This window comes from Alligator mississippiensis, chromosome 6 (assembly GCF_030867095.1).
Source record: "Alligator mississippiensis isolate rAllMis1 chromosome 6, rAllMis1, whole genome shotgun sequence".
Taxonomy (NCBI): Eukaryota; Metazoa; Chordata; order Crocodylia; family Alligatoridae; genus Alligator; species Alligator mississippiensis.
The window spans coordinates 69,323,066-69,343,202 of NC_081829.1; the positions used below are offsets into that span (position 1 = coordinate 69,323,066).

The 20,137-nt window shown below is 45.0% G+C and overlaps 1 protein-coding gene across 2 annotated transcripts in view; it reads right to left on the reverse strand.

Moving 5' to 3' along the window:
* PLCE1 (phospholipase C epsilon 1) overlaps nucleotides 1-20,137 on the reverse strand; it is a 358,483-nt gene that overhangs the window by 68,877 nt on the left and 269,469 nt on the right. For both annotated transcript variants that reach the window (XM_059729969.1, XM_019484254.2), the window contains exons 5-8: nucleotides 15,463-15,608; nucleotides 13,329-13,587; nucleotides 11,086-11,294; nucleotides 569-1,244 (exon numbers count right to left, since the gene is read on the reverse strand). In XM_059729969.1, coding sequence (XP_059585952.1) covers nucleotides 569-1,244; nucleotides 11,086-11,294; nucleotides 13,329-13,587; nucleotides 15,463-15,608 — 1,290 coding nt within the window. The remainder of the gene's footprint in view (nucleotides 1-568; nucleotides 1,245-11,085; nucleotides 11,295-13,328; nucleotides 13,588-15,462; nucleotides 15,609-20,137) is intronic.

Below are 20,137 nucleotides of genomic sequence, written 5' to 3' on the forward strand. Positions count from 1 at the left end.
ACAAAAATTCTCAATGTTATAAAACAAAGGCTAGATAAATCACTATCAAAGAGCCCAAACATTTTTTTTGGTGTAGGTACTATGAAGTAATGAAAGACAGTACATAATAGAAAGGCAACTTTTATTGATTGTACAAATATAATCCATTTTTATAAGTTAGTAATGATTAATAATTACTAAATATAATTAGTTATTAGTAAACTCTTTTACTTATTATTATTTTTCCCCTACCTCTCACTGCTCAGTATTTCAGGTCCTGTGTATGTATGGACATTGTTTTGTGTTTAGCTGAATACTAACCCTGGTGGCCTAATCATATATATAATTTTAGAGTGCCAAAAACATACCAGCTGAAACCTTTGAAGAAATATAATATCAAAAGTTACATTTTCCATTTAATTACATTAGCTTTATGCTACTGTGACAATGCCAACTTCATCGGTGTTACATAACACAAAATCAGGTCTTTTGTCTTTAGTCTTAAACCACCTGTAACAAATACTAATATGCATATTGACAGACTGTTGGATCATAGAAGCTTCCATTTAGTTATCACAATACATTTTACCTGGTAAAGGCTGACATACTGTTTCCGTAGCCACTGCAATCTCTGATCAGGAAATTTCCTCATTTTTCTTACAGCTTTTGTTAATTCCAGCAATCCATCATATAGTATCTTGGCAGTATATTTGGGAGCCACAAAGTGCAGCAACTTATTATCAGTAGTCTGAAGTCCATACAGAAGTGTTACGCCATTCTCTTCAAGGGACATACCACAAAGTTTATTCTGAACACACATAGTGTGCATATCAATGCCAGGATGTCCCATGTACACAGCCTTTATTAAAAACATGTCCAGGGAACCTTCTACCAGTGCATTTAATCCAGTATTGCCAAGAAACTGGAATTTACCAAGCTCTGCAGTGCTAACTGGAATGCCCAGTTTTGCCTTGGTATTTGCAGGACAAGCTGTGGTGGGTTTTATCCAGGTCAAAGTACTATTGTCAGGCTGAAGCTGAAGAAAACAGCGAGCTGAGAGATGTGTCTCCTGGTCATAATGTATGACAGTTGCCCCTTGTAGCATGAACTGATGGACATCGGCTCTGATTGATAACACATACCAGGGAATAAGCTCTATTCCATGGCTGAATGCTTTCTGCTGCTCTTCAGTTGTATTAGTTTCCCACTCTTTCAGTTGCTCAAAAATGTCACTTTCTGAATCTGAGATATCTCCAATTATAAACCTGCACATGAAGTAGAATACAGTACTTACATTGTCAAGATCTTGTACAAATACTGTATATGTAGTGAAGCATCTCATGTGTGCTGATGTATTAATTGCTGATTAATACCTATTCTACTACAGTTTAGTTTCAAAAGAAGATGAACAGTACTGTACTGTTTGGGGACACTACTGTTTCTGTACTCAGAAGCTTTCACAATATTATATATGTAATATATACATTATATCTATATATTATTTATTGTAAGTTTGCACAAACTAATCAATTAATATATATATTCTTATAACTGATCTAAAAGTAATACAGATAGGACATGAAAGTGTATGTTAACAATATTATTAATATTAATTATTTTTTCCAGGTTTATCCCCACACATTAAAGAAAACAATATATAAATAAGCATTAAAAGTAATTTATAATACATAACTTGTATTGGGACTTAAAGAGACAGGAATGCTTGTTTCTGAATGACTCTGAACTTGTGTTAGTTACTTAACCTGTTTGAGTCTTATTATCATTACAAATAGCAGCAAAAATATATCCCTTTCTCACAAGGGTGTTGTGAGATTAAATATTTAATATTTTCTTTCTAGAAGTGTAAAACACTATATAAATAACATGCATTTTGAACCTGAGAATTTGTAGGTACCAGTATAAAAATGTTTATTTTTTTTAGCACTTAGCAACTGCAGTGCTGCAAGCTTTAAATTAACAAATTTGGTTTATGGAAACAGAATGCACATACACAAAAGCTCCTCCCTTCAGGAACTTCTTCAATCAACTTAAAACATCTACATGAGTGCTGACAGATGTTGGGGAAAAACTGAGCTATATAGACACGAGGCAAGCTGGGTCAAACTGACCTGATTCCTCTTCTGGGCATGCGCTGCGCTTGGTGCAGTGGTGCGCCAAGCTGAAAGTTAAGTGCTGTTTTGGGTTTTTTTTTCCACATCTGAAAGCATTTGGTGGGTGTGTACAGATGTAATTAATACAATTTAGTGCATTTTAGTATAGCAGTAATAGATGTAAAAAAGCAACAAAAAAAAGCTAAGCTCAGATCTTCAGCTAGTATAAATTGGGAATGGTTTCAATACACCTTACCCAATATCTGTATATTAAAGTATTTACCAACACCATACTAGATTAACACTTTCACATTAAAAAAACAAACCTCTATACATAAACTAAAAAATATTTTCCAGATTTAACAAGAGAGTGGCCCATAATAGACAAGACTAGCAGACCTTTATTCAGGCCTCAAGTCACATTTAATAGAATAGGAAGGGTTCCGATTTACAGGAAATAGCCACGTGAAATGCTGTCTTAGACACACATACACATTTCCTCTATGACAACAGCTAGCAGAAACAATATAGCTAGGAAGTTCTCAGAACAAACTTACAGAACTCAGTTTGACTCAGAACCTTTATTTACATGAGTTGTACTGAGTAGCATTAGGAATGAAAAAGGATAAAAGGAGAGGTTAGAACATAATGCAAGGAAGCAACACATGAGAAGGAAAAACTCTAATTGGGATAGTTTGAAGGTGCAGATGGGACTGAACTATAGAAATAATGCAGCAAAGTTCAGAACCTGGTCATGAACAGGTTTGTTAACAAGCCTTGGAAGAGTATTTCTATTTTATCAGACCCCTAAGGGGAAGAGGATTTTCTTCATGCAGAATCAATGTAATTCTAAGACTTTGAAATTCCCATTCTTGCTGTGGAATTCACAAGGGAATGTGATCCTAGAAGCTGTAACACTTTCAAGGAACCATAATTAGAAGTGAATTTGTAATTTTCCTTCTCTAATGCTAGGCATATTTTACAGATCCTCATTGCTATATGTTGTTTTGCATGAGTTAATTAAATAAGAAATCAAAATGAGATTCCATTTGAATTTGTTCTGATTTAGTTGGATTTTGAAAACATATCAATGTCACAAGTTTGAAATGCTCTGAAATATAGAAGGGGTGTACTTGATAGCCGTGTTGGTCCGAGACAAAAAGACATACAAAAAACTAGAACTCTTGGTTCCAAATGATACCTTTTATTAGACCAACTGGAAAATGGCAAGAAAACTGTCCTTTTCTGCAAGCTTTTGGAATCAAAGTCCCTTCGTCAGGCTCTGGGAAAAGTGTAGATGGTACAAGATGGTAAAAAGTCCCCATAGGTAGGAAATAAAACTCATTTTTGCACAGAGGGAGCTCCCTCAATAAAATGAAGTTTATTTCCTACCTATGGGGACTTTTTACCATCTTGTACCATCTACACTTTTCCCAGAGCCTGACGAAGGGACTTTGATTCCAAAAGCTTGCAGAAAAGGACAGTTTTCTTGCCATTTTCCAGTTGGTCTAATAAAAGGTATCATTTGGAACCAAGAGTTCTAGTTTTTTGTATGTCTGAAATATGGAATCATTTTATGGTGGAAAAATATCCATCAGAGGAGCAAACAAGGTATTATATTGGAACAGCAATTTTATGTCTTGATACTTATTTGAGCCTGCTTTATCACTTACAAAAGATGCTATAATAAAAATGAATCCTTAACATTTACTTGGCATGTCCAAAAACTCCTGGGGAGATGGGATTTGTCAGGTGTGTGTGTGGGTGGGTGTGGGGTTTGTGGGGAGGTGTGGGTGTAGGGTTGGGAGTGGGTGGGGTTGGGGGGTGTGGGGTTTGTGGCAGTGCCTGTGTGTGCGGGGGCTGAGTGTGGCAGTGTGGGAGTATGGGGGGAGATGTGAGGGTGGGAGTGTATGTGGGGTTTGTGGGGAAGGTGTGTGTTTGGAATTTGTGGGTGGTGTGAGGTTTGGGGGGACATCTGTGAGGGGTGTGGGAGATTGTGTGGATGGGTGTGGGCCCCCCCTGCTACATGCCCCCCTCATAGTGCACATCCCCTGCTGATGGCAGTGAAGCAGCAGGCCGCAGGCCCTTGGGGTGCTCATGGCCCACACTGGGCAGAGGCCCACTGTGGCTCCAGCTGAGGTCCTGGAACTGCACATGGTGACGCGGAGTCCGCCTGGCCCAGGCAGCCATCGTGTACATTCAGGCTGAACCAGGCTTGCTTCATGCCACCATGTACAGCTCCTGGGACTCAGCTGGAGCTGTGAGCCACTGGGCTGGGCTGGCTCCATGTCTCCACATGAGGCTTCCAGCACTTCACTGGGGAGCCACACGTGGAGGCACGGAGTCCACCCAGCTCAATGGCACACGGACCACAAGCCACAGGGAGTCTCTCACCATCAGGCTATATTTTGCCTGCCCCTGTGTTAGGGTGATTTTGATGATAACGAGTGAAGAGGAAACAGGACAAGTTGTAGGGTGAACTGTATTTATAAGGAAAGTTTTGAAACCACAAGGGAAAAGAGTTGGTTTAAGAGATCCCCCAGAGAAGAGTCAGAGGTAAGCTCTTTAGAAGAACAAGTGAGAACCACCACCAGGGCTATCAATGAAACAATGCATCAATGTATATATTTTCATAAGATGTAGAACTTAAGAACATACACCATAAGGTGTATTAATACATATGTGCATAGTTGAGCACAGTCAAACAGGCATGCTCTTAGGCCCGACGCACGAGTTAGCGTGGGAGTTTGAACAGGAGGGCAAGTGGGAGGGCCCGCGGCCCTACCTGTGAGCCCTCCTAGGGAAGCCAGTCCCAGCCGTAGCCAGCCCACCAGCGGCATGATGCAGATGGGCATGTGCCGCACCCCGAGGGTCCCTGAAGGGTCTGCAGCCCCCACCCCGGCACCTCAGAGTCTGCCCCCCAGACATAGCCCATGGTTCTGGGCTTCACACAGATGGAACCTCTGACTCTTGGCTGCGGGGGCTGCCTGTCACTTTTTCAGGCTCTGGGGTCCAGGAGCATGGCCACCTCCCCTTGTGGGGTCTGCTTCCTACTGGGGTCTCTGGTGCACCATCTGGAGGAGCTCCAGGCTGCAGTCCAGAGACTGCGTGCCATCAGGAACTGTGAGCAGGAGATCGACTCCTACAGCCAGACTCCCTTCTCCCCCAGGAGGCAGAGGGCAGACCACGGTTTCCCTCCAGGACAAGGGAGGACTCAGGGACCTCCCATTCTGTCCAGCCCAGGGGCTGGACCAAGGTGGTCAAGGGCCCCAAGGTCTACTGCACCAAGGCCCCCACCCCACTGGAGCTTTGCAACAGGTACAGACCTCTTGTAGCCCTAGCAGAGCCTGCTGAGTTGCCAGCTCTTGCAGGCAACACAGGCGCTACTGTAGCTACCACCCCCGCTCTCTCCAAGACAAAACACAAAGTGTTTGTCATGGGGGACTCCATCCTGAGGGGGACTGAGGGGGTAATCTGCCACCCTGACCCCTTAGCCCAGGAAGTTTGCTGCTTTCCGGGAGCCCGCATTCGAGACATTGCAGAGAAGATCCCTAAACTCCTCCAGCCCACTGACCACTATCCCATGCTTCTTATCCATGTGGGCACCAATGACACAGCTTGGAACCCTCCCAGCTGGGTCATGAGGCACTACAGGGATTTGGGAGTGGGGCTTAAGGGTCTGGGGGTGAAGGTCATGTTTTCGTCGATCCTCCCTGTCTTGGGCTATGGGCTGAGGAGGGAGAGGAGGATCCAGGTAGTCAACCAAAGACTGAGGTGATGGTGTCATCAAGAAGGCTTTGGCTTCCATGACCACAGTTCACTCTTTGGTGAGAGAGGCAGCGAGCTGCTGGGAAGGGATGGCCTCCACCTCTCTCTGCTGGGGAGGAGTCTCTTCTGAGCCAGACTGGCTGATCTGCTCCACCGGGCTTTAAACTAAGCCTGCCGGGGGATGGTAGGACTACTGCCACTGCTGGCCCGCTGAGCAACTCTTGCAAAGCCAGCAGGTCAAGGTATTTAAGGGATCCCACCCCTGCCCCAGCCCTGGAACAATCTGTAGGCAAGTCAAGGGCCCCCAAGGGGACACTTGCGTGCCTATACGCAAATGCCAGGAGCTTGGGGAATAAACAGGAGGAACTTGTCCTCCTGCTAAACGCAAATAACTATGATGTCATAGGGATAATAGAGACCTGGTGGGACTCCACCCATGACTGGACCATGGGTATAGATGGCTATACGCTGTACAGGAGGGATCGAGTGGACAAAAGGGGCAGAGGTGTAGCTCTTTATGTCAAGGAAAGCTACCCATCCCTGCAAGCTGACAGGGGCACCCACAGTGGGCGACTTGAGACCCTCTGGGTTAAAATCCGTGGGGAACACGGCACAAGGTATACTATGGTGGGAGTCTACTATAGACCCCCTACCCAGGGTCAAGAACTTGACCAGGAGTTTGGCAGGGAATTAGCTGAGGCCGTGCACTCCCAGTGCATGATTCTCATGGGAGATTTTAACTACCCAGACGTGGGAGGAGCGCTCAGCCAAATCCAAGCGGTCGCAAAACTTTCTCTTGTGCCAATACGAGGATGACCTCTATCTGACGCAAGAAGTCTATGGGCCGATGAGAGGTAAGACATTGCTTGACCTCGTACTGGCAACCGGGGACAACTTAATCAGCGACCTAATGGTCGAAGGGAAGCTGGGTGACAGTGACCATGAGCTGATCACCTTCACCATCTGCCGTAAAACTGGCAAGTCAGTCAGTAATACAGAAGTCCCTGACTTCAGGAAAGCTGACTTTAACAAGCTAAGGAGGTTTGTCAGTGAGGTCCTAAAGGGCCACAACCCAAAGGAGAGGAGAGTTCAGGATGAGTGGTTGCTCCTCAAGGAAGCAATCCTGGATGCGCAAGCAAAGTCCATCCTGTCTCGGAGGAAAGGCAGCAAAAGGGCACAGCAGCCCCCTTGGCTCTCCAGGGAACTGGCAGACCTCCTGTGTTGTAAAAGGAAGACCTACAAAGGATGGAGGACTGGAACCACCACCAAAGGGGAATACTCTGCTCTGTCCAGACCTGCAGAGAGCAAACCAGGAAAGCCAAGGCTGCGATGAAACTCCAACTGGCTATAAATATTAAGGACAATAAAAAGTCCTTTTTTAGCTATGTGGGGAGCTGGAGGAAAATCAAGGGCAACGTTGGACCCCCGCTAAACCAGATGGGACAACCGACAACTGATGGCCATGAAAAAGCAAACTTGTTAAATGGGTACTTTGCGTCAGTTTTTCACCAGTCCCATGGGACGCCCCTGCCCACTGTGGGTCAGGGAGGCCCAGGTGAGGGAGATTCCTTGCCCTCCATCGAAGCTGACCTTGTGAAGGAACACCTTGACAGGCTGGACACCCTCAAGTCAGCTGGCCCTGACGGTTTACACCCAAGGGTACTCAAGGAGCTGGCAAGCATCATAGCTCAGCCCCTGGCATGGAACTTTGAGAACTCCTGGAGCTCTGGTGAAGTGCCCGAAGATTGGAAGAAGGCCAATGTGGTGCCTATCTTCAAGAAAGGGAGGAAAGTAGATCTGGCAAACTACAGACCCATCAGCCTGACCTCTATCCTGGGGAAGGTCTTGGAAAAGATTATCAAAGAGGCCATCCTTAACAGACTAGCTGACGGCAATATCCCGAGGGATACCCAGCATGGGTTTGTTGTGGGTAGGTCTTGCTTGACCAATCTCATTTCCTTTTACAACCAGGTGACCTATCACCTGGACAAGGGGGAAGAGACTGATGTTGTATATCTTGACTTCAAAAAAACCTTCGATCTGGTATCCCGTGATCACCTCTTGGCAAAACTAGCTAACTGCGACCTTGACCTTCAACAATCCGCTGGCTGGGGAATTGGCTCTGCAGTAGGACCCAGAGGGTGGTGGTTGACGGAAGCCAATCGTCTTGGTGCGTGGTCACCAGTGGGTCCCTCAAGGCTCTGTCCTAGGGCCTATACTGTTTAACATCTTCATCAATGATGTGGACACTGGTGTCAGCAGTGGGCTGGCCAAGTTTGCCAATGACACCAAACTCTGGAGTAAAGCATCCACACCTGAGGATAGGAGGGTGATCCAGGCCGATCTTGACAGGCTCATGAAATGGGCGGATGAGAACCTGATGGTGTTCAACACCGAAAAATTCAAGGTTCTCCACCTTGTGAGGAAAAACCTGCAGCATGCTTATAGGCTCGGCAGTGCTATGTTGGTCAGCACTAGAGACGAAAGGGACTTGGGAGTCATGATTGACCACAAGATGAACATGATCCTTCAATGTGATGCTCCAGCTAGTAAAGTGAGCAAAATGCTGGCTTGCATCCATAGATCCTTCTCAAGCAAATCCTGGGACATCATTCTCCCATTGCACTCTGCCTAGGTGAGGCCGTAGCTGGAGTACTGCATCCAGTTTTGGGCTCCACAATTCAAAAAGGATGTGGAGAAGCTTGAGAGACTGCAGAGGAGAGCCACGTGCATGACCAGAGATCAGGAAAACAGACCTTATGATGAGAGGCTGAGAGCCATGGGACGCTTCAGCCTAGAAAAGTGCAGGCTCAGGGGCGATCTGTTGGTCACCTATAAGTTTATCAGGGGTGCTCATCAGGATCTGGGGGAATGTCTGTTCACCAGAGCGTCCCAAGGGATGACCAGATCAAACGGTCACAAACTCCGCCACGACCGATTCAGGCTGGACATAAGGAAGAACTTCTTTACTGTCCAAGCCCCCAAGTTTTGGAATAGACTGCCACCGGAGGCAGTTCAAGCACCCACTTTGAATGTCTTCTAGACACATCTGGATGCTTATCTTGCTGGGATCCTATGATCCCTGCTGACTTCCTGCCCATGGGGCAGGGGACTGGACTCAATGATCCTCTGGGGTCCCTTCCAGCCCAAATGTCTATGAAATCTATGAAATCTATGGATTATGAGACCTCAAAATAATTAATGTGCTTCAGAAAAAAAAACAATTCAAAGGCATTCTTCTGCAAGTTGTCCCATCTAACTCAATACTGACTTTAGCTAATGTATGAGCTAAATGTATGGCTCATACATTATTAGCTCATGTATTAGCTCAGTATGAGCATTATTAGCTCATGTATTAGCTCAGTATGGCTAATGTAATTTTTTGCAGTTTTGTTAATTTAATCCCTTCAATTGTCTGTGTATATATGTATAAAGCCAAAAAATAATATATATTAGAATTCCAGCTTGTTTTCTACAAGCAAAAATAGTTACTTCCTATGTTCCTTTTCGATTTGAGCTGCAATTTAAACTCTAGTTTTAAAATATTAGATATAAGCTAGGAAAAATTATTTCTGAAAGAAAGCACTTCACATGTAAAAATTTCTGCAGATTATTACAGCACTCTTGTGCTGTTAAGAAATGATGCAAGTGGACAGTGAAGTGGGACAGCCTTTTCCGGCATCAGCTGCTTCTCCACTGGAACCAATGCCAGATGTTAATAATTCTATTAGAAACCATGCTTTCAGGAAACAAAGATTATTTGTTTAAAATTAAATTTATAACTGCATGTAAACGTAATAAGCACATTTAAAACAGGAAGATATTAGTTCCTTCCCTGAGGCTCACTTACTGGATTTTACATATAGGCAGCTGAACCAGTTTGAATACCTCTAAACATCTGGGTAGTTCTGTTTACCTGTCATGCAAATGAGACTACTTGTGTGACTCTAGCACTGTAGCAGAAGCACACTCTCTTTTAACCATCACCTAGTGTACTCATTTCTAGTGTAAACTGCTCTAAAGCATTTAATAAAATCCAAAGTTCCTTTCTTTATGATAGATCCACACTTATTTGGGGGGTAAATGTTTGATGGACAGAGAAACATCATCTTACTATGTCCAGATGCATTCTTCATCAGTTTATGTACTTTATTAACTGTAGATACCCAGAAATGCACTTGGTCATTGTGTAGAAGACTTCTCTCCAATTCGAAGATACTTCTATGAAATTCTTTTGATCCTGATTTAAAACACTCTTCTCTTTACAAGTTCAGCATCCAAGGAGGTGTCTACTCTGCACCTCACAGACACATACTCATGTTTCTTTAAACTAATTCTGTTGAGTACTGCCAGCAGTGTAGCTGCAGTAGGATGGAGTCAGCATGACCTCACTGTCTGAATATTCACCTAGCTTCCTGGGTGGATTTTGTAGCTTGTGCTGCATTTTATCCTGCTGCTGGTACACTGTTTTCTGTACCCAAGCTACCTCAGGTATGTTTACCTAAGTTGTGGTCACACCTTGACAAAGTGAAGACATACACAAAAATAACTAGAAAAACAAAGCAACACTCTGAAAGACCAAAAGGTTTGGCAGGCTTTCCATTATGTCCACTAGCTTGTTGATAATGTACTATAAACTAGTATGACACTGGTCTATTATTGGATCCCTCATTGCACAAGTAGAAGTAGGAATCAGGTCACTGAAGAGATTTCCCATGTGTCATAATTAAAGAAACACCTGTGCTAAATAACTAAATTGATCCTGTGTGAAAATTCAAAGTGTTTAATGACTTCTAAGAATTCTTCCTGAGATAATTTATGAGCCTCAAATGAACATGTCCTTAAAAAGTAGTGGGCTTACGTACAATAGTCTGGGGTAGAATGCTGTTCCAACACACTGGATATAATGTTCTAAGCTCTGATAATAGAGATGCCTGGTGCTATTCCTAGGACCACAGATCAGAATTACATTGTAACAGTGGGTTTTTAAAGCTCTATGTGTGAGATGAAAGACATTTGCCTAGAAGAAATTATGTCATGAGGAAAATAAAACTGAATGAGAAATCCCAAGTGTCATACTACCAAGCATAACTGGGTAGGGGCCAAATGCAAGGACACATAAATTACATGTTACCATAAATGTGTCTCAATGAACACCAACTATATATGAAAAAAAAAGATTAAATGCACACAGAAAGCTCAACAATCTGTAAAATATTAAACTTACTGGTATCGGGTTTTGTCCTTCAAAGAGTTTTTTCTCGAGTTGCTCCCTTCACTAAAATTGTCTTCTCCATCTTCAGACTCCAAACTGCGATTACAGCTCCGAATAGTTTGAAAGATACTATTTGCTGTTGATTCTTTTTCTGGATTATTCAAACCATCTTGGCCTATTCTTTGCAAGAAATTATCTTGCCCATTGTAATCTGAAACAAACTAAAATTCCCAAAAGAGTTAATACAATAACAGTGAGAAATCTGTATTAAGTAACCTAGAGAATTAGAGGTTTAGAGATTTTTCAAAGGAACCTACCAGTACGGGGCACATATTTCCCAATTTCAATGTGAATAGGACACTTAATTCTGGTCCCTGATTAGGAATCACAGATACTATGGTTAATTCTAATATAATAAAAGCCTTGCCAGTCTGTCTGTCCATAACACTCGGGGCCAACTGCGCATGCGCTGCCCATAGGGTGGATGGTGAATGGCTGACCCAGAGCATTACAGACAGACAGACAGGAGGAGGTGGAGGCAGAGGCAGTCGAGGGCCAGGCGATTGGGGATGCAGTGTGGCGCACTCCCTGCTGCGGGGCACTGCCTACCATGGGGCACAGTGAGCTTCCTGCAGTGGGGTGCTGCCATGTGGTACAGCACACCATACTGTGTGGACTCCCTTCCCTGCCACCTTCTGCTCCCTGCCACCTGTTGTCAGGAGGTGTGGCATGCCACCAGACCACAGCCGGCAGGGAGCTGGAGGTGGCAGGGAAGAGGAGGAGGGGGCAGCATGCCCCACCCCGTCCCACCCTGCCGCAACCCTGACCACCTGCACTGCTCCCTGGCCCCCACTTGCCTCCACCCAAGGAGGGGGAGGGGAAGTGTGGGGGGTGGTTGCATGCAGCCAGACACCAAGCGGGCACAGCGTGTGGCACAGGATGGAGGCTATAGCTGCCGTGTGCAAGCTTCCCCCCATGTTCCTGGGAGGCACCGCGGGGTGGAGCAGCAGGAGGTGGTGGTGGGGGAGCACATGGGGCTGGACATGGGAAGAGCTGGGGGAGAGGGGCACATGTCCCCCCCCCTTGGCATCCCCACTTCATGACCCTGGAAGAGCCATTGGGCTCTGACTGCCCCACAACCCAGGCCAGCTGGGGCCCCGTTCATGGTGACTGGGCTCTGTCCAGGCCAGTTCATGGGGCAATCGGAGCTTGGTGGCTCCTTCAGGGGCATGGTGACATGACAAGGGAGGGAGGGGCGTGGCCCCCTGGTCTGTGCACAGGGCAAGGGTAAGCTTCAGCTGCAGCTTGTGCTTAGCCTCTGCTCCATGCCTCACTGCCGTTGCTTTGACACTGGTACAGTGCCATGTGAATCCTGCCATGGGGTGGGCCGGGCAGTGAGGCACATGGTGCTGTGCTGCTATTAAATCATCAGCAGCAAGGCACAGAGCAGAGACTGAGCACAGCCCACAGCTGCAGCCTGCCCCTGCCCTGTGAAAAGACCATGGGGCCATGGACCCTTCCTTGGCTCCCCCATGCCACACCCCTGCTGGGCTCTGACTGCCCCACAACCTGGCCCAAATGAGGCCCCATTCATGTTGACTGGGGCCCTGGCTGGGCCAGGTCATGGGACAATCAGAGGCATGGCACAATGCGGAGTACGGGGGGGAATGGGCCCGGAGTTGAGGTGGGGGGGAACAAGCTCAGACCCAGACTGGCAGGGGGAGGGGGGAATGGGCAAGGACCCAAACCAGTGGGGGTTGAAGGAGAAACAGGTCTGGACCCAAAGTGGGCCTGGACCTGAACTGGAGGGCAGAGGGAACAGTCCTGGACCTGGACCTGGACCCTAAGCGGGGGGGACCAGACATGGGCCTGTGTCCCTGCCTGCCCATCATTCTTGACAGGCAATTTGCTAGTACAAATAATAATAACAGTTCCCTTAGATTCATTGAAAGTTTCAGCCTTAATGTAAGAGGAATGTCTTATTTGAAAGAAAGCAAAAAGACTGCATAGAATGTTCATACATAAGGGCCTCATCCACTAGGGTTCTAAATTGTGCTTTTAAGGTCCTAAGTGACTTCAACTGAGTTAAGTGGAAATTTTTTCAACTACACTGAGAAAAAGAGTCAGTAAACTCTATCTGCAATTAGAATTATACAATACATTCACAGTCATCTACAATTTGATAGGAAGCCTCATTTGCTGCATACCAACATGAACCTATGATAGAACATCAATACTACTCCTTAACATTTTACCTCTAATGTTTCATCCTGGGAATTATACTGTGGACAAAGTCTGATGAGACTTGCTGCTCCATCCAGAACTTCACAAAGCTCCTTTAAAAATACACCACAGAAGGGAACGACTTTACAGCCTGGAATATTCAGAGCCCGATTTACCACTTTCCTGTATTCAGAAGATGATTCATGTTGTGCCATAGCATCTTTCAGACTCCGCATGATTTCAATATCAGACTGATCCATAAACTGCCACATTTTTAAAACTTTTCTAGACCTATTACAAATGTATGACAAAACATTTATTTAGAAGAAAATAAAAAACACAGTTAACATTAAAGTTCAACACCTGAAATCTACCAAATAAAGGAATTTTTTCATGTTTCCACTAGCATTATCAAAAAATAAGTTAAATAAATCATATTTGGTAGTTCTACAAAAGGACAATTTTTTTCTTTTATGGTGCTGAACATAAAAGCAAATGAGGAAAGTAAGTAGTAGGATCTCAGTATTGCTTGAGCTACATCTGGGATTTTCAAGAGAGACTTAGGGAGTACTGTTGGAAAAGAAAAGAGAAATCTCTCACATTTTTATTGTGACACTGCCTTAAAATAGAAGTGGAAGGAAATTAGAGAGAGGATTAAAGGAACAATGCCAGAATACATAACAAGTATCTTTTGCAGTGTTATGAACAATCCCTCAAGTAGCAAAAATGAGAGAATTTTAAAAACTGTTTTTATTTTAATCATAAATACTGATTATTTAATTTTGCATTTCTTTCAGATTGGACAATGAACCTTTCTGGCTTGCAGGCACTAATGCAATGCTGCAACGTTCCTGTTGTTCTATAGGGAAACTAATGACATTATTATGTTTCTATCCCCATGCTCTCTACTTTTTCTAGGAACATTTTTTGTCTGCCATTACCTTTCTTTTGCTTCCTTCAGTTATGCACAGGAAGCTCATGGGAAGCTTATAGGCCCTTAAAATGTTTTACGCTTCTGCATCCCTGCTACAATTTACATGGCCTGGGAGATTGTGGATGTTTTTTGCCAGACAAGACTCCTTGTGTTTGTGAGTAAAAATGTAAACTAATAGCACAATACAAATTCTTAGGAAATCACAAATAGCTACAGTAAAAACACATTAAAACTTTGACTTATAAACACAAAATACAAAGTTAAGAGACTGGAACTTTGGCTTTAACCCCTCCTAGTACAGAGAAATTCACTGCATAGTGGGTGCATCTACACGTGCACATATACTGCGCAGTAACCAAAATTACTGAGTGGTATGGGCACCCATCTACGTGTGCACACCCATACTTCATAATAAATATGGTGACTTATGCTGACTTGAGTGTAAATTTGATAATTGTATCCTTCAGGTATCAAATTTATACCCAATTAGTTACTGCACAGTAACACACATATAGATGCTATACTGTGCAGTAACACTGTGTGTGGGGACTGATTTGGGACTAACTCTAGTCCTGAGTCAAACCACACACAGCACTAATGCACTTTAATGCCTGCATGTGTAGATACTGGCCTGTTTCTGCATACTAAGCAGTAACTTACTGTACAGTAAATTTAAGTAAGTGTAAATGCACATGTAGACACGCCCACTGTCAAGTAGGAGCTGTCAGTGTAGGTATAATGGAATGGATACAGAAGTGTTTCATTTCACATTTCATTTTGACTTAAGGTATAACCATACTATTAGTTTAATATGTGTTTCATCTGTATTATATAAAGTCCAATCTGAAATTATAATTATTCTCTTTGGTTCCATAGAGCCAAAATAGAACTGGTTTTTTTAGTTATCTTTTCTCATTTGAAACTGCTATTTGAAAAATGTACAGTCATATTTTCAGTTTAACTATTTAGCACATACCAAGATAAATCATGACATCTCCAAAGAATTCTGAGAAATGTCCGTCTCTCACTGTGTTTTAATTTTTCCAGATTATCAGAAATTTACTAGATGAGGTGACATGACTTATCAACAACATTCTGTTTAATACTGTGATTGATAATGCCATAAACTGTTCTTCAGAAAAAGAATTGTGCTTAACAGAAGCTGCATTTTAATCTCTCTGTTTCTGAAACTTCCTCATGTAAAAGAACAAAAAAACCTAAGTTACCAGTACCTGAGTCCTGCCAAGAACTCCATCACAGCATTGTAGTTGCCCATGTTCCAGCAGCATTGTGCCACATGTACTAAATATGAGAAAACTTCTCGTTTCTCTTCCATAGAACCTGCAGTCAGGATCAGCCATGTAACCCAAGAGCTCACCTTAGAAAACAAACCATACAGTTCAGAAAATCAGCCACAGCTATTTGGCAAGTTAATATATATTTAATGAATATTTGTAAATTTTGGATTACGTCTATCAGGCATAAAAGTATTTTATATAGATATAGGAAATCTGTATATATAGGATATCTATATACAGGATATCTGTATATAGATATTTGACCAATATCTATATACAGATAATAAATTCACATACACTTACCAGATAAATGATATACCGTATTTACTCAAATATAAGACAGGTTTTTTTCCCCATTCAGCATGAGGAAGAAAGCCCCTACCTTAATGACACTTCCTTAGCCTGACGAAGGGTTTTTGAACCCGAAAGCTTGCTTAATAACTTTTCTCCAACTATTTGGGTTGGTCTAATAAAAGATATCAAATTCACCCAAGGAACCTTGCCTACCTTACATATACACACAAGGAAACCTCATTAAAATACACTGTCTATCTTTGAACTGCTGCTAAAAGCAGCATATATTCAATAATGGAAACCTACTATGAAGTTCATTAATTTTGTGGCCAACACTGAGCAGGACTATAAAATGCATGCTCCATATCAGGCATGGAAACTTACTTTTTTGGGTTATTTCTACTGGAGGGATCATGCAAGAAGGGGAGATAGCTGCTTCACCTGAACACTAGCAGGGGGACTGCTGGCCTGCAAAGGGCCCTCCCCAACATAACTACAGCTGCTACATCCATCAGCATGGAAACTTACCATAAGAACAGATTAGTGTAACCCATCTAAATAAACTATATAATAGTACCCATTGAGTGCAATCCCCCTCAGCACCTACTCTTTTTTCAAGTCATGGTGAGTCACTACATTGAAAACATTGCAAATTCCTCTTCACTCCCACAGCTGAGCTGTGCCTTTCTTTTCCATTTCAAGTTATTCCTGTTTCTTCACTAGCCTTAAATGTCTGGATTACATCACCAAATTGGGCCCCAACATTTCACCCAGATCCCGCTGTTGCCACTTTTACCAGCCTGTCATGTATGATTAGTGTGGCCCTGCCCTCCATGAGGTAAAGCCAGACCAGGTTGCCCTATGCCTTATCTGTATTTAAAACTTAGGAGGATCCCAGGACTCATGATAAGAACACCTGATTTCAATCATGAGGGAGGGCTAATTAGAATGTGGATCCTTTGTGGGGGATATCTGCAGTATACATACATACTGAGCAGTGCTGAGCCGTTAGGTCATCATGGCTTGAAATGCTGTTGACTCTGCTGGGGCCCAGCCCAACGAACTATTTGTAATTCATGAACGTTTTGGCTTTGGACTAATGTCATGCATAGACCTGCTGGAGCTCTTTTGAGAGCACCTGCAGGAGAGCCAACTGGGAGCAGAGATGGAGCAGGGCCTCGTGACCCTTCTGTACAAGAAGGGACCGAGGGAAAAGTTGAAGAACTGGAGGCCGATCACCCTCCTGATCTTCAACTATAAGCTGCTGGCCAAAGTCTTGGCTGAGCAATTTAAATCCATCCTAGATACAGTTGTCCATGAGGCCCAGTCATGCAGGGTGCCAGGGTGACAGATCCACGGAGCCCTGGTGTAACTGAGAGATGCACTCCAGCTGGAGAGGGAGAGAAGACAGAGCATAGTTTCATAGTTGGTAGGGTCGGAAGGGACCTGAGCAGATCATCAAGTCCGACCCCCTGCCATAGGCAGGAAAGAATGCTGGGGTCAAATGACCCCGGCTAGGTGATTATCTAGCCTCCCCTTGAAGACCCTCAGGGTAGGAGTGAGCACCACTTTCCTTGGTTCCAGATCCTAGCCGCCCTGTGAAGTAGTGCTTCCTGATGTCTAGCCTGAACCTACTCTCAATCAACTTGTGGCCATTATTCCTAGTTACTCCTGATAATGCTTGGGGGAACAGGGTCTCTCCTGTTCCCTGCTGGTCCCCACTGGTATGTTTATGGATGGCCACCAGATCCCCTCTCAGCCTTCTGTTGTGGAGGCTGAACAGGTTCAGGTATCATAGCCTCTCCTCGTAGCGCCTACACTGCTGCCCCCTGACCATGCAAGTAGCCCTCCTTTGGACCCCCTCAATGCTGTCCACATCCCCCCTGAAGTGCAGCACCCAGAACTGGACACAGTACTCCAACTGTGGTTTGACCAATGTCACATAGAGGGGGAGGATCACCTCCTTGGACCTGCTCGTGATGCATCTGTGGATGCATGACAAGGTGGGTTAGCTTTACTGACCATGTCCTCACACTGATGGCCCAGGTTCACCTTGGAATCAATAATAACTCCAAGATCCTTTTCTGCATCTGTGCTGATGAGAAGGGAGTTCCCCAGCCTATAGATCTGCTGCTGGTTCTTTCTCCCTAGGTGCAGTACATTGCATTTGTCAGTATTGAATCCCATCCTATTCTCATCTGCCCACCCCTGTAACCTGTCCAGATCTAGTTGTAGCCTGTCCCTCCCTTCTGTTGTGCCCACCTCTCCCCACATCTTAGTGTCATCTTTTGAACAAGGTACTTTTTACCCGGTCGTCCAAGTTGATGATGAAGATGTTGAACAGTGCGGGCCCAAGGACCGAGTTCTGGGGGGACCCACTGCCCCCATCCCTCCAGGTTGAAAATAACCCATCCACCACCACTTTCTGGGTGTGGCCCTCTAGCCAATTTCTGACCCATCTGACTGTGTAGGCATCGATGCCACAGTCGCCTAATTTTTTAATGAGAATGGGGTGAGAGACAGTGTCGAAAGTCTTCCTAAAGTCCAGAAAGACTACGTCCACCGCTGTCCTAAACCTGGACCTGGAGAAGGCCTACAACAGAATGTCCCATCGGTCCTTTTCCAGATGCTGGAGTGGATGGGAGTCCCCTCAACCTTCGCTGGATGGATCAGGACCCTCTACACGGAAGTGAGCAGTGAAGTGCAGATCAACGGTTCCCTGAGCACCTGGATCACGGTGGAGTTGGGGGTCCAGCAGGGCTGCCCACTCTCCCCGATACTGTTTATCTGTGCCATTGAGCCTCTGTCCCAGTGCCTGAGGCAGGACCCAGGGACCCACGGAGTCCGCATCCTGGGCAGCAGCAACTGAGAAGCCAAGGTCCTGGCCTACATGGATGATTTGAACATCCTGTGTTGGAACAAGGGGTCAGCAGAGAGAGCCCTGGTGCACAAGCAGGTATAGGAGATGGCAGTGGAGGCCAAGCTCAATGTGAGCAAGAGCACCTGCCTGGCCATGGGCGAGCTTGGGGACCTGGAGTCTCTGGGGGTCTCTGTCCCCCACGAGGGGGTCAGGATCCTCAGGATAGATTTCAACCCTGAGCTGAGCAGCAGGACAGCATGGGAGAAGACAGAGGCAAAGGTAAAGCAGAAACTGGGGCTGTGGCACATGCACTCCCTCTCCATTGGGGGGGGGGAGGATGCTCGTCCTTGTGAAGGCAGTATTTTTACCAGTGCTTCTGTACACTGCACTGGTCTTTCCCCCTTCTAAGCATGTCACCCACAGAATCCAGAGGGCCATGTGCATTTTCTTCTGGGGCTCCAGATGGCAAAGGGTCACCCAGAAGACCTTGCACAAGGAGAAGAGGGCTGGGGGCAGAGGCATGCCAGACATCCTCCTGTTCCTGTGGGCCAAGTATACGAGCCTGATCTGTAAGCTGGTGACCGATGCAGAATCCAAAACTGTTTGCCTCATGAGGTATTTTGCAGGGCACATCCTGAGACACTGGGGGGTATTCATCCCGACCAACCATAGACCATTTTTGATTCAATGCAGTGTGTGCTCCCCACACACACATACACTTGGGGAGCACCTACACGTGGTGATTTAAGGCAAGTTAGCCATTTTTAAGGCACATTAGGGCACAGGTCTATACATGTGTGCTCTTAATGTGCCTTAAAATTGGCAATTTTAAACTAATCAGCCTGACCTCTATCCTGAGGAAGGCATTGGAAAAGATTATCAAAGAAGCCATCCTTAACAGACTAGCTGACGGCAATATCCTGAGGGATACTCAGCATGGGTTTGTTGCGGGTAGGTCTTGCTTGACCAGTCTCATTTCCTTTTATGACCAAGTGACCTATCACCTGGACAAGGGGGAAGAGATTGATGTTGTATATCCTGATTTCAAAAAAGCCTTCGATCTGGTATGCCATGATCACCTCTTGGCAAAACTGGCTAACTGCGGCCTTGACTTCGCCATGATCCACTGGCTGGGGAACTGGTTCCGTGGTAGGACCCAGAGGGTTGTGGTTGATGGTGCGCAGTCACCAGTGGGGTCCCTCAAGGCTCTCTCCTAGGCCTATACTGTTTAACATCTTCATCAATGATGTGGACATTGGTGTCAGAAGCAGGGTAAAGCATCCACACCTGAGGACATGAGGGTGATCCAGGCAGATCTTGACAGGCTCGTGAAATGGGCTGACAAGAACCTGATGGTGTTCAACACTGAAAAATGCAAGATTCTCCACCTTGGGAGGAAAAACCTGCAGCATGTCTATAGGCTTGGTAGTGCTATGCTGGCTAGCATTACGGATG